Here is a 13,722-nt window from a genome sequence, read left to right on the forward strand (position 1 = left end):
CATCTGTAGGACATAAGATAAAATAACATCCTGTAAATACAAGTATTACAACGATAACACATATAACATTAAACAATTGATAACTTCTAAACTAGCCTTTACTATGTTACAAAGTAATAGCAACATAATTTGTTTTGCTTTCTTTTTTTTTGCCTGAATGTAGCCACATTATGTCAAGATATATATACACACAGTACGGAACTCAGAATTTTAAAAACTTAAAGAACATGTTGTTGAATCTTAGGCAAAGTTCAGGGAAAAAAAAAGATTTCAATGGAAAACAATGTGTTTCGAGATTGCTGCATTACCATATCCCTAAAAAGTCTTCTATCCAAATTAGTGATAGAAACTCAGATGATATAACTTTTTTAGGGGGTGGGGTAACCAATCAAATAATACCTCTCTTCCCACTCTCCCCAAATCCAAATGTTTCTGGATATTTGGAACATACTTTTCTTTCTGAACTATGTGCTCATTCATTTGCTGCTTTTCCAGTATTGAATAAATGTGTATTTAGGGGCAGACATTTACACTGGAAAGCCACTTAAAACCAAACCAAAACCAAACCCGTTGCGGTCGAGTCAATTCCGACTCATAGGAAATCCACTTAAAAAGGCTCAAATTCCACAAAAGATGTTAACTATACTAAAAAGGATGGGAAGGAAATATCAACAACAACCAGCTGAGGGTCAGTGTTTAGCATGACTCCTAAACTGTGATTCTGGGCTGACTCGTCCTATAAAGCAAAATATGGCAGTTTCTTGATTGAAAACCTCAAAACTGCTACGTTTTATTCAGGCCCGAGGTTTCTCACCTCCTTGCTCACTTGAATTCATGTTTGACCTCAGCACTGAGGACAGCTCTTTGCTGTTTATATAATCAACACTGTTCTTTATACTTCGCTTGACAGAGAAAAAACGGATTCCATTTGTACTCCTCTCCTATCTACAGCCAGATCTCAGTTCAGGTCAGTGCTCCAGTTACCTTTTTTTTCTTTGTCAATTTCCTCTGGAAATTCAAGTTGTTGACTTAAAAGCCATAAGGAGATGGGAGATGAGAAAGTTGTTTAAAAAAGGAAGTTCAATATTCACAACACTCATTAACTCTCAGAAGGGTCTTCCAACAAAACATTTCCCTCCTCTGACAGAATTAAACACGGGGCCATTCCATTTCTGGATCATGCTCATCCTTAATAAAGCCAGTGACCGATCTTCTCCTAAGACTTCCTCTGTTTCACACCAGACAGGTTAGACTGAAGGGGTTTTATGGGTAGCCTTTGAAGATATACTGCATGAAAGGACAAGGTGCTTTTCCTGCCTGCTCTCTAACTAAAACAGCAGATCAGTGAATTAATACCTTTTCTTTATAATACTGACTCACAGTACTTTCCATTATTTCACAGTGCCTGACCTTTTTCTTTTAAAGGAAATACATTGTTGGCAAATATACCCTTTTCCCCTTTAAACTCACTCAGCCTACATTTTTCTCTGTCCTACGAAGGCTTTAAATGTCACAGAACAGATTTCATTTGCTCCCAGTCTATTTTTGAGAAAGGAAAGATTCCAAACATTCTTGAAAGATTGGTAATTCAGAAAACACAAAACTCAATTATTTAAAATCTCCAAGCAAAAAACATCCTCAGTGCAAAAATGCCATCTGCACTATGCAGTGCACAAAATACCACAAACAGCGCTCTTTATCAATGTGCTAAGAGTGGGTGTCGTCGATCATCTCGGTTGAGTGGCATAAAACAGATATATAGAAACTATGTCCCCTACAAACATGTCATGCTATGCTCTCACAAGTTGTGCAAAAATAAAAATACAGCAGTGGCAAAGTATACACCAAATCTGTACAGTGGATAGCAGAACCAGGCTTACTGCAGAATACACCATCTCTATAAACGTCCACTCTGCATGAAAGAGGCCACTCAGTTCCTCTTTGCCTGGCTGCTTTCCCCATTAATCAGTGTCTTCTCCTGCTGTTCTGCAAGGGCCTGCCACTTCTGTCTGTTCTTTCTGCAGCCATCCAGCAAAGGGAAACAGTCCTCTGATACATGGGTCAGGGCCTAAAGAGAGAAAAAGAAAGCAAGCAACTAGAAGGAGGCCAGGAAACACAGCCCTCTCCCACAGGCCCGTCACAAAGGGCCACATCCCACACTCATTTCATGAGCAGACCCACTGCTGAGGTTTTCACAAGCTGTGTGAGCACATCAGCAGATCATTTGCAAACAATTCCTGTGAAGCTATACAGAGAAGGAGTACGTGCTGAGAGAGAGCGCAAATGCACACATTACAAAATAACATTATTGAGCTATGGAAACAGACCTGTGTGTGCAATCCACAGAACAATACATTTTGTTTCTGTGTAGCACAGATGGCTCTCCCTAAGTGTGTGTGCATTGGGAATGGCTCAGTTTTTGTGTTTTTCCATAGAATGGCTTTATACAATGCACTTAAATAGATTTTTATCAAAGATTATAATAAAGATTAATTTATAATTCTATGTAGTATTGTTATTTACTAACTAAAGTGCTGTAAGTATTTAGCTACAAAAACATTCATTGCAAATTTCTTTGTAATAGAGAAACATTGAAAATCACTTAAATACCCAACAAAAAAGTTTGGCATATTGTATTACTATTCTGCAGCAATTACAAATGTTGTCATAGAAATACATTTGACACAGAAAGATGTACATGATACATTATGGATTCCAAAAATCAATTTTTTTTTTAAATGTAAAAATGGTGCGAAGGTTACACATGTTAATAGTGGTTACATCTGAGTAGTGGAATTATAGGTGATTTTAATCTTCCTTTTTGCTTTTCCATAGTCTCTGGTTTTTCCACAATGAGAACATATTGCTTCTATAATAAATAATAGTAAAAATACACATCAATATCACTAGAATTTTCAATAGCAGAGTTAAATGAAACGAACCTTACACGTATATGAAACGTCAAAAGATAAAATCTATAATGGGGGAATCTGATCGCTATTCTGGCTGTATGTAAAGGATGGGAAAAAATTTAAAAAGGCATTATTAGTATGTTCAGTTGAGGAACTCAATCCAGTTATATGGAAAGCATCTGTTATAGAAAGAATGAGATGTTCCAGGGTGTTTGAAACACTGCTCTGAATCCACTTCTGAGGAAGAACTTGTAAATAACAGAGTAAACAAACAGAATAATGGAAAAGGTGGGGAGACAGTGGTAAAGAGGTTGTTCTTTCTCCATGTTTCTTTTGGTGTCTCCCCTGTTCTTTCCTCCTCCACTTCTCGTCAGCCACAACATCTTTATTAACAATTTTTGATGGACAGAGCCCCTGACTAGGGATGAGAACTGGACCCCAGAGGCAGTTCTCCCATAACTACCTGTCTGATGGGGCAAATACTCTCATTTCCCTGGAATGGAGATTGAATTTCAGCGCTCAATTTGTAGAATGTCTGAACCAGATTTCTAGGGTTTCTTCTGGTTTTGACTTCACGATAAATACTCCTTTCCCAAATAATTAAAAATAAAAAGTTTACTGTTTAAATGTTTTAAAGACAATGACAGCATCAACTTTCTGTCCTTGGGCCATAAACATCTAAACTAATAAATGGAGTGTTTTAAGAAGAAATATATTTACCTAAAAAAACCAAACTAGCAGATGAATAGAAATGGGAACCTGCAATATCTCTTCTAACCCCATAAAATTTTTCTTAACAATATTAAAGCCACACTATGACAATGACAGAAAATTGTACACTTATTTTTCTTTATTTAGACTTAAAAAAAGAGTATGCTAATACAGAGTATGCACAATATTTCTCAGTAAGGACAATGTTGGTACAGGATTCTTCTTAGAATCCCCTAAATCAGCTTAGCACAGAGTAGGCACTCAATAGATATTCTTACGCTGAATGAATCAAAATTTTTGAGAAACTTTATCCAAAGAAAACTTTATATTCATTAATAAAAGAAATAATGCTGATAATTTTACTTCTTGTTTCTTGATTAAGAAGCAAAAAATATGTGCCTAGTGTTAATCACTTGAATTTATTTTAGATTTAATTCATAATACAGTTTACCAAGTCTAGCACTCATTTTTTCATATAAATACCTCATACAGTTGCAAACAGATGGCATCTATGAATCCAACTTGCATACTTGGGATTTTGTTTTTCTTCTCTCTATTCATTAGATCCTGAAAACACAGACCCACACACAAACAGTAATTTATTTAGAGAGCACAATGCAAGTTAGTTCTAAAAACATGTATCACTGGGCTAGTTGAGGAAGGCCAGGTAACAATTACACCACAAAAACGGACTCTATGCTTAATTTCCAGGAAAAACTCATTCCAAAAGACAGAAATGATTTGAGAAGAATCTTTCTCTTGTTTTTGGAGCAGGTAAGGTATTTGAGATCCACACTGTATGTAAAAAGAGCTTTAAAAGCTGTGTGCCCTTCAACATAGCAATTGTGGGGATTTACTTTAAAAAGATAATGAAGAATGGCATGCAAAAGTTTAGCAACATAGATGTTTCCATAGTGTTGTTTATAACAGTAAGCACTGAAATCATTATTGCCCAAAAGGGAGTGATTACTTTCAAACTATGATTATATCTATTTCATGTCATCATTATAAATAATACATAGAAGTGCATCTGTTAGCATGAAAAGTAGCTTATGATATTTACATTGACAAAAGTAAATTACAAAAGAGTAGATACAATCTGATGATCCCAAGAGTCTTTTTTGTCTTCTTTTAATTCTTATGTTTTGTGTAATGAACATGTATGATTCTTCCAAGAAAAAAAAGTTTAAAAAAAAAATGAGGAGAAATGGTGTTCCTAAGGAAAGATCTTACAGAAGAATAAAAGGAATTCTACAACAACAACAAAGAAATGTGTTTGAATAATTCCTACCATAAGGTATCATACTTACAGTGGGCTCTATGTTGAGTTCTTTTCTTTCTCTGTCTCCTTGGTCAAAAAATTCAGTCGCTACAAGTTCTGCTATCTGAAATAAATAACAGACTGAGTTTTGGCAGTTAAAAAATATCACTGTCTAAAACACAGATTTTGAACGAAGATAAGAAAATCAATTAACTCTGTAGTTTTCAACCACATCAATAAAATTAGAATAAAGAAATAATGAGTAATATAAATTACATATCATTTATTTTAAATGTGTAACTAATCACCACAAGGAGCCCTGGCGGCACAGTGGTTAAGGAGCTTGGCTGCTAACCAGAAGGTTGGCAGTTCGAATCCACCAGCTGCTCCTTGGAAACCCTATGGGGCAGTTCTACTCTGTCCCTGAGGGTTGCTATGAGTTAGAACCGACAATGGGTTTTAATCACCACAAAGGGTATAGTTTGTAATCTTCTGTAACTAGCAGAAAAAGCAACATGCTATTTCAACTTCAGCACTGAGTGGGGAAAAAGTACCTTATGCTCATTTGTATACATAATCAATGAAATATTTATTAAGTGCCTGGTATACAAGGTGTTGTAAAAAAACACAGTATCAAACAGGACCTTATATTTTGGTTGCTGTGAATAAACTAGGTTGTTTATTCTGCAAAGTTTCCCATAGTCTAGATTTGCTGATTGCACCCCTGTGATGTCATTTAATACGTTCCTCTGTATCTTGTATTTCCATAAACTGAAAGTGAGATCTAGAAGCTTGATTAGGTTGAGGTTTTTTTGTTTTTTTGCATGACTACTTCACAGGCTGTATTGTATACTTTCATCAGGGGGTGTATATATACATATACATATACTGCTTGGCTGGCTCTCTTTTTTGAGATATCAACAACAACAAAACCAGTTGCCATCGAGTTGATTCTGACTCATGGGAACCCCATGTGTATCAGAGTAGAATGGTGCTCCATAGATTTTTGGTGGCTGATTTTTTTGTAAGCAGATCGCCAGGCCTTTCTTCCCAGGTGACTCTGGGTGGACTCAAACTTCCAACCTTTCTGTTAGCACCACCCACGGACTACTTTGTGCTATCCACCACCATTAGCTGCTGCCAAGTCGATTCTAATTCACGGTGACCCCACGTGTCAGAGTAGCATGGCTACATAGGGTTTTCAATGGCTGTGATCTTTTGGAAGTACATAGCCAGGGCTTTCTTCTGAGTGGATTCAAACTGCCAACCTTTTGAGTGTTTACTTAACTGTTTGCGACACCCAATAATAATCTTTGCCTCAATCCATTAATTTAGGGTTTGCAAAAGGGTGACATAGAAATTTGTCATTCCTTTATTAGTTGGAATATAATAAACAGAAACTTTCCTGGATCAACTATTTGGTTACCCTAAGGCATAATTTATATAAGAAAAGCATCACCTAAACAACAATAAAATGTTTAAAAAAAAAACTAACTGGCAACAGATTTGGTTGCTATGCAACATGTTCACTGCCTGTGTTTATGTTGGTAATTACTGAACCGGTCCTGAACCATTCCAAACCGGTTCGAAGCCTTGATTTTAAGGTTCTCAGAACTCCAAATTCTCATAGAGTCCAGATTTTCTGGAGCCACTGATGCTGGATGAACCTCTAAAACTGTTGCCCTGAGATAATCTTTAAACCTTAAATCAAAAATATCCTATGAAGTCTTCTTTAAACCGATCAGTAAGTTGGTTTATTTAGTTGAGAATGTTTGCCTTGAACACTGTGCTCCTTTGAAGAACTACCTATATGGGAGCAATCTGACAACAGCATCTGCAAAGGTCAGATAGGAAGCTTAGGGGACAGTGAGTTCATGTTAATGGGGGAGGGACAACTCAGTAAAGGTTGGAGAGAGTGGCTGCACATCTTGAACAATGTAATCAATGGCACTGAATTGTACATGTAGAAACTGTTGAACTAGTGTATGTTTTCCTGTGCATACTTCCAACAACAATAAAAAAAAAACTGAATTAAAAAAAAAAAGAAAAGCAGGAGAAATGCTTGATTTTCTCCCCTTTATTTACCACTTTTAAAGATAAGTTGGTTCTCAAGCTCCAACAAAGATGGACATGGATGATTTTACTATTATTATTTTAAAACATATTGGACATATTTCAATCCTTACTGATGCTCGAATTGTCCCATCTTTGGTCAATAGGAGCTTATTAAGTTGGTTGCCGAGTTCCTTTGCCAGGACCCTATTAGTCTTTGATAGCTTCCTTGTTTTCTGGCATAAAAGAAACTCTAGGCGCATCTTGTACATCTCCTGCTCTAGAGCTGGAATCAGCCACTTCTTCACGGAGACTTGCTTTCTTTAAATTGTAGTATTTAGAACTTCAGCATGGGCACTAGCTATATTCACTGTTGCTGGGTTGGACATTATTTTTAAGTCTTTTCAGGGAAAAGAGCTAGGATACAACATAATTTCATACAATACTTCCAGTTCAAATTTAGGACTACGGCGTTTCTATGTAAACTCATCCATCTTAGATCTTTATCCTTTCAGTCATGCTGAAAATCTTAGTTTTCAACAATACCAGTATAATTTTTTTTTATTTCATCTTACATCACCCACAACAGTGACTGAATATTGATACAAAATTACCACTAACAGTATGATTACTAAAAACAGTTTGAGATTTGTGTGTGTGTATTGTTTTTTTTTTTTGGTTCTTAGGATACATCTCACTAAAGCTATATGGCCACATTACCGTGTTTTAATTTTGGTTGGAATGAAAGAGTTTCTCTCTGTGTGGCTTTGCAACCAGTTTGTTTCATTTTACTTTCAAGGTGAAGTGACTGATTTATTTATTTATTTAGTTTAATTTTATAATTATGAAAACTATTTACATGATTCCAAAGTCTAATCTACAAAAACTCAAGGTAGCTTCTATCTCTGTTCCCTCAATCTTCTTCCCTCCCTCCTCTATAGGAAACCATCAACTTTTTTTGGTTAATACAAGCAAACATGTACATACATTCATATTTCACCCCTTTCTTAGATAAATGGTAGCATACCACACACATCTTTCTCTACCTTGCTTTCGTTCACTTAAAATATATATCTTGGTGATCACTCCATAACAGTATAGAGATAATCCTCATTTCTTTTTTATAGTTGCATTGTGTCAATGTACTATAGTTTATTCAATCAATACCCTACTGACAAATATTTGGGGTATTTCCAGTCTTTGCTATTATAAACAGTGCTAAAACAAATAGCCTTTTCTAAATATCTTTTTATATTCTTGCCAGTATATCTTTGGGATAAGATTCCTAGAAGTAATCGTAAACGCATATGTGTATTTGTAAACTTTCAAAGGATTGTAATATTTTGCATTCCTTGTTTTCCCACAGTTTCTCCAACAGAGTTATGTTCTTAAACTTCTGAACAAGTTTTTCTAAGAACATGGTATATCTTTCCATTAACCTCAGTCTGCTTTTGTGCTTTAGCTGTGTTTTATAACTTTCCTCATATAGTTTTTAGGTATTTTTTAAGTTTACAACTGATATAGATTGAATTATGTCTCCCCCAAAATATGTGTTGTAAATTCTAACCTCTATGCCTGTGGTTATAATCCCATTTGGGAATGGGTTATTTTTGTTACGTTAATAAGGCAAGATTGGTATAGGGTGTATCTTGAGTCAAATTCTTTCGAGACATAAAAAGAGATTAAACAATCGACAGAGATGGGGTAAGATAGATGCCAAGACACATGGAGATCTCCAAGAAACCAGGAAGCAGAAGCCAAAGAGACAAGGACTTTCCTCCAGAGCCAACAGGGAGAGAAAGCCTTCCTCTAGAGCCAGCACTCTGAATTTGGACTTCTAGCCTCCTAAACTGTGAGAAAACAAATTTCTGTTTGCTAAAGCCACCCACCTTTATTTCTGTTACAGCAGCACTAGGTAACTAAGACAACAACTGAATAAATATTTTATTTTTTTGTCATAAATAGCCTTTCCTTCCATTTCATCTTCTAATTGGTTTTTCTTTCTTTATATGAAGGTTATTAAATTTTGTAGATTTATTTCATAACCTGATACTTTATTAAATTCTTTTATTGCTTGTAATAGTTTTTCATTGTGTATTTTGGGTTTTGCAAATACACACTCATTTTATCTGCACATTGAGATAGTTTTACTTCTTGCTTTCTAATTCTTATACCTCTAATTGCTTTCACTTGTCTGTATTAGCTAATATCTCTAACACAAAGTTTTTATTTTTATTTTTTACAATGAAGTATGCATATTTATTTTATTATTTTGAGTAGTGTTTTTTTTTAACATGAATGGCTATTACATTTTGACAAATGTCATTGCTATATTTATGGTATGATAATATGATTTTTTTTTTCTTAGTTCTAACAGTGGAAACCACTCTTCGTAATCTCAGTACTTTAAGTCATTCTGAAATTAGTGATGGAATCAAATATATTAAGAAAGAATAAGGATCCAGTGAAGATCCAACGAATGAGTGCTGCCTGTGATGAGAAAGAAAAGACAGTCCCTTAGGGCTTCATTATCATCAGCAGCATCAGCAGAGTAGGAATAGTAGTAAACATTTAAAAACCATTTACTATGTTCGCAGTAAGGAGCCCTGGTAGCGCAGTGGTTAAGCACTCAGCTGTGAACCAAAAGGTTGGCAGTTCAAACCCACCAGCTGTTCCATGGGAGAAAGATGTGGCAGTCTGCTTTTGCAAAGATTACAGCTTTGGAAATACTATGAGGCAGTTCTACTCTGTCCTATAGGGTTGCTATGAGTCAGAACTGACTCAATGGCAATGGCTTTGGTTTTTTTTAAGGCACACAGTATTAAATAATTTAAACCTCACAACAATCTTATGTGGCATACGTTTCCATTTTACAGATGAAGAAATTAAAGTCTAAAGATGAAGTAACTTGCACAAGGATACATAGCTAATAAGTAGCAGCATGGGATTTGAACTTAAGTTGTCCATGTCCAAAGCCTTCTCTCTCACTATACTCTTCCTAGCTTCTGAAAATCTCTCCTCAATAGCCTCCAACATTTTCCTTTAAAACAAAACAAAACAAACAAAAAAACCTTCTCTTCCTTCATTTATTTCTCCCCACAAAACAACAGGTAGAAGGGTTTGAGTCAGAAGAAAGGTTAAATGAAACATCCCTCCCTATTCCACATAGGCATATTGTTGCTGTTGTAAGGTGGCATTGAGTTGATTTTGACTTACAGCGACCCCATGTGACAGAGTAGAACTGCCCCATAGGATTTTCTAGGCTGGAGCCCTGGTGGCACAGTGGTTAAGAGCTCAGCTGTTAACCAAAAGGTGGGCAGTTCAAATCTACCAAGTGCTCCTTGGAAACCCTATGGGGCAGTTCTACACTGTCCTGTAGGGTCGCTGTGAGTTGGAATTGACTCAATCGCAATGGGTTTGGTTTTGGTTTTTTAAATCTTTATAGAAGCAGACTGCCAGGTCTTTCTTTTGTGGAGCCTCTGGGTGGGTTCGAACTGACAACCTTTCAGTTAGCAGCCAAGCGCTTAACCACTGTGCCACCAGGGCTCCTTATATAGGCATATCAAACCAAAAAAACCCGTCGCCATCGAGTCAATTCCGACTCACAGTGATCCTACAGGATAGAGTAGAACTGCCCCGTAGGGTTTCTAAGGAGCAACTAGTAGATTTGAACTGCCGACTTTTTTGGTTAGCAGCTGAGCTCTTAACCACTATGCTACCAGGGCTCCATATAGGCATACAGTCCTATTTATTATTGGGCAGGGAGGTATGTAAATACCAAAATACCACCTTTTCTGGGTGCTTAGTTGAACATCTGTGTTGGCACATGGAGAGTGAGTTTTTGATCCTGCTTTCTCAGCACGTGTTTTTCATGGAATTGAGCCTGTAATTGCTGGGCTCAATGACGGTGCAGCCCAGGGCATAACACACAGCAAACTGTCAATAATCTTAGTGCATTAAGGATTCAAAATGCAATCTCAAAAACCAAAAACACAATATATACATCACTGCACGTATACCCATGACTTTTCTGAGCCTACAGTCTTTAATGCCTCTGCAAAACATTCTAAGTTACATATTTAGAGAGAAGGATATATTACTAGGCTCTGTATAGCCTAGCAGGCTAATGACAAGAAAAATAATTTTGTTTCTCCTGATTTTCAAAGTTATTAAAAGGATGTTTTTTAAAAAAATCCCAAAGTGAGCCAGAAGTAGTATTGGAATTAAATCTTACCAATAGCTAGGCCTTTGCTGTGTTAATGTATTTTGCAAATATTGTTAAGTGCAAATGAATCTTCTAAAAAAGGAAAACCTGTTTATGTCCCATTATCTGCTTTTAATACTACTTAAAAATTAAAAAAAAAATTTCCATAAATACTTAAGCTACTATAGAAGCTGCCTTTAAGAGTCAAGACTTCTCTTATTTTGCCTTTTTAATTAATACTTAAATTGTCACCAAGCAACATACCCGTTGTTGAATGGGCCAGGGCTTTGTTATTGCAGAAAGATCACAAGCTGTCATCAGCATCGCTCTGTTAACAGGAAAAAGAAATCCAACATTCCTATTTACTTTTATGTGAATATAAAACCTCAGTAAACAGTCGCTAATAAAAAGTTAAATTAAAACCCTCTAAACAATGGTAGTGGCAATGTATGAAGACTAACGAAATAAAAACAGAATTCACACAGAAGCCTGACTGATGCTGCCATAAAAGAGTGGTATTGTTCGGGTTACCCTGTGAACTACTGGAATTTGCCCTCAAACTGCCTCGTTTATTTCCAGACTGGCACAAAGAGAAATTATTAACCTGTGGGCAAAAACATGCCTGCTACTATGATTTTTTTAAACCTTGGTATCCCATTCTCAGTATGATGAAAGCATATTGATTACTAATAATTAACCACTGAAGATATCCTACTGATAAAAGTCCTATAACAGAAAGGGTTATGGTGGGTCATTCTAATCCACTCAACACATGTAGTGACTTCCATGTTACAAGCCTTTGAAAAATTAAATAGCCTTTGCCAGAGAAAAAGAAATGAGGGCAAGCATGGTGCTTTTTAGTCTTTCTCTTAAAAGAAAAGTAAAAATCATGGCAGGCTCTGGAGCCTGTGACAAGGTGCTCTAGCACGTAATACCACAACCATTGTATGAAAATGGTTCTCTCTCTTGTGCAGTGTTTTCCCATGTCAGATCCAAATACCATATGATCCCTTTAGTATGTTTGAAGAAATAGGCCAAAAGGTCATTACTGTAATACAAAAACACTCCAGGCAAAAGACTGTATCAAGTGTTCCTCTAGGGAAATCCATACTCTCCTATCTATACAAGGCCATAAAGAAAATGGAAATGATTCTACTGCTATGCTGTCTTTTACACTGACTCTCTCTGAAGAAATGAGTACACCAGCAATTTTTTTTTTTATTGTACTTCAGGTAAAGGCTTACAGAACAAATAGTTTCTCATGAAACAGTAGTACACATATTGTTTTATGACATTGGTTAACAACCCCACAACATGTCAACCCTCTCCCTTCTCAACCTTTTTTTTTTTTGGTGAAAATATACATAGCCAAAGATACACCATTTCAAAAATTTCTACCTGCACAGTTCAGTGACATCGACTACACTCTTCCAATTGTGCGGCTATTCTCACTTTAGATGAAGGCTTACAGAACAAAATAGTTTCTCATTTAACAGTTAGTACACATGTTGCCCTATGACAATGGTTAACAACCTCACAACACATCAACACTATCCTTACTCAACCTTGGGTTCCCTGTCACCAGCTTTCCTGTCCCCTTCTGCCTTCTGGACCTTGTCCCTGGACTGCTGTGCCTCATTAGTCCCATTTGGTTTTATGGGGCTGTCCACTCCCCGGCTGAACAGTGAACCTCGGAAATGACTTCACCACTGAGCTAAAAGGGTGTCTGGGGGCCATACTCTCAGGGTTTCTCCACTCTCCTTTAGGCCAGTAAATCTGGTCTTTTTTTTTTGTGAGTTAGAATTGTGTTCTACATCCTTCTCCAGCTCTGTCCAGAACCCTCTGTTGTGATCCTGGTCAGAGCAGTCAGTGGTGGTAGCCGGGCACCATCTAGCTGTACTGGACTCAGTCTGGTGGAAGCCTTGGTAGCTGTGGTCCATTAGTCCTTTGGACTAATCTTTTCCTTGTATCCTGTTCTCTTCATTCTCGCTTGCTCCCGAAGGGATGAGACCAGTGGAGTATCTTAGATGGCTGCTTACAGGCTTTTAAGACCCCAGACGCTACTCACCAAGGTAGAATGTAGAACATTGTCTTTATAAACTGTGTTATGCCAATTGAGCTAGATGTTTCCTGAGACCATGGTCACCAGCAATATTTTTAATCACTGTTTGAACCCATTTTCATGAAGGACTTCAATAATACTTGCCAATACAAATGGACTCCCTCAAAGAAGACTATGCACCTGTATGAGCTTAACTTGTTGTTAGCTGCCATAGAGCCAGCCTGTGACTCATGGCAACCCCACCCCATGCAAAGTGGAACAAAATGCTGTCCGGTTCTAGTCCATGCCCATGATCAGTTAGAGATCTAACTCTTGTGACACATAGGGTTTTCACTGGCTGCTTTTTGGAACTAGATCATCAGGTCTTTCTTCCTAGTCTGTCTTAGCCTGGAAGCTCCGCTGAAACCTGTTCAGCATCACAGCAACAGACAAGCCTCCACTGACGGATGGAGGGAGTGCATGGGGTGCACAGGCTAGGAATTGAACCTGGGTCTCTGGAATGGAAGGCAAGACTTCTACC

At 37.0% G+C, this 13,722-nt stretch overlaps 1 protein-coding gene across 5 annotated transcripts in view; it reads right to left on the reverse strand.

Moving 5' to 3' along the window:
• Nucleotides 1–104: 104 nt before the first annotated feature.
• The window catches only part of PDE5A (phosphodiesterase 5A), a 174,114-nt gene continuing 160,496 nt past the window's right edge, over nt 105–13,722 (reverse strand). For 2 of the 5 annotated variants that reach the window (XM_023741104.1, XM_023741106.1), the window contains exons 18-21: nt 11,405–11,468; nt 4,934–5,008; nt 4,107–4,190; nt 105–2,068 (exon numbers count right to left, since the gene is read on the reverse strand). In XM_023741104.1, the coding sequence (XP_023596872.1) occupies nt 1,931–2,068; nt 4,107–4,190; nt 4,934–5,008; nt 11,405–11,468 (361 nt within the window). In that variant the 3' untranslated portion in view covers nt 105–1,930. Of the gene's footprint in view, nt 2,069–2,102; nt 2,870–4,106; nt 4,191–4,933; nt 5,009–11,404; nt 11,469–13,722 lie in introns of those variants that run through there. The other 3 variants (XM_004386810.1, XM_004386809.2, XM_023741105.1) reach the window with 3 other exon arrangements.

This window comes from Trichechus manatus, unplaced genomic scaffold (assembly GCF_000243295.1).
Source record: "Trichechus manatus latirostris isolate Lorelei unplaced genomic scaffold, TriManLat1.0 scaffold00171, whole genome shotgun sequence".
NCBI classification, from domain to species: domain Eukaryota; kingdom Metazoa; phylum Chordata; class Mammalia; order Sirenia; family Trichechidae; genus Trichechus; species Trichechus manatus.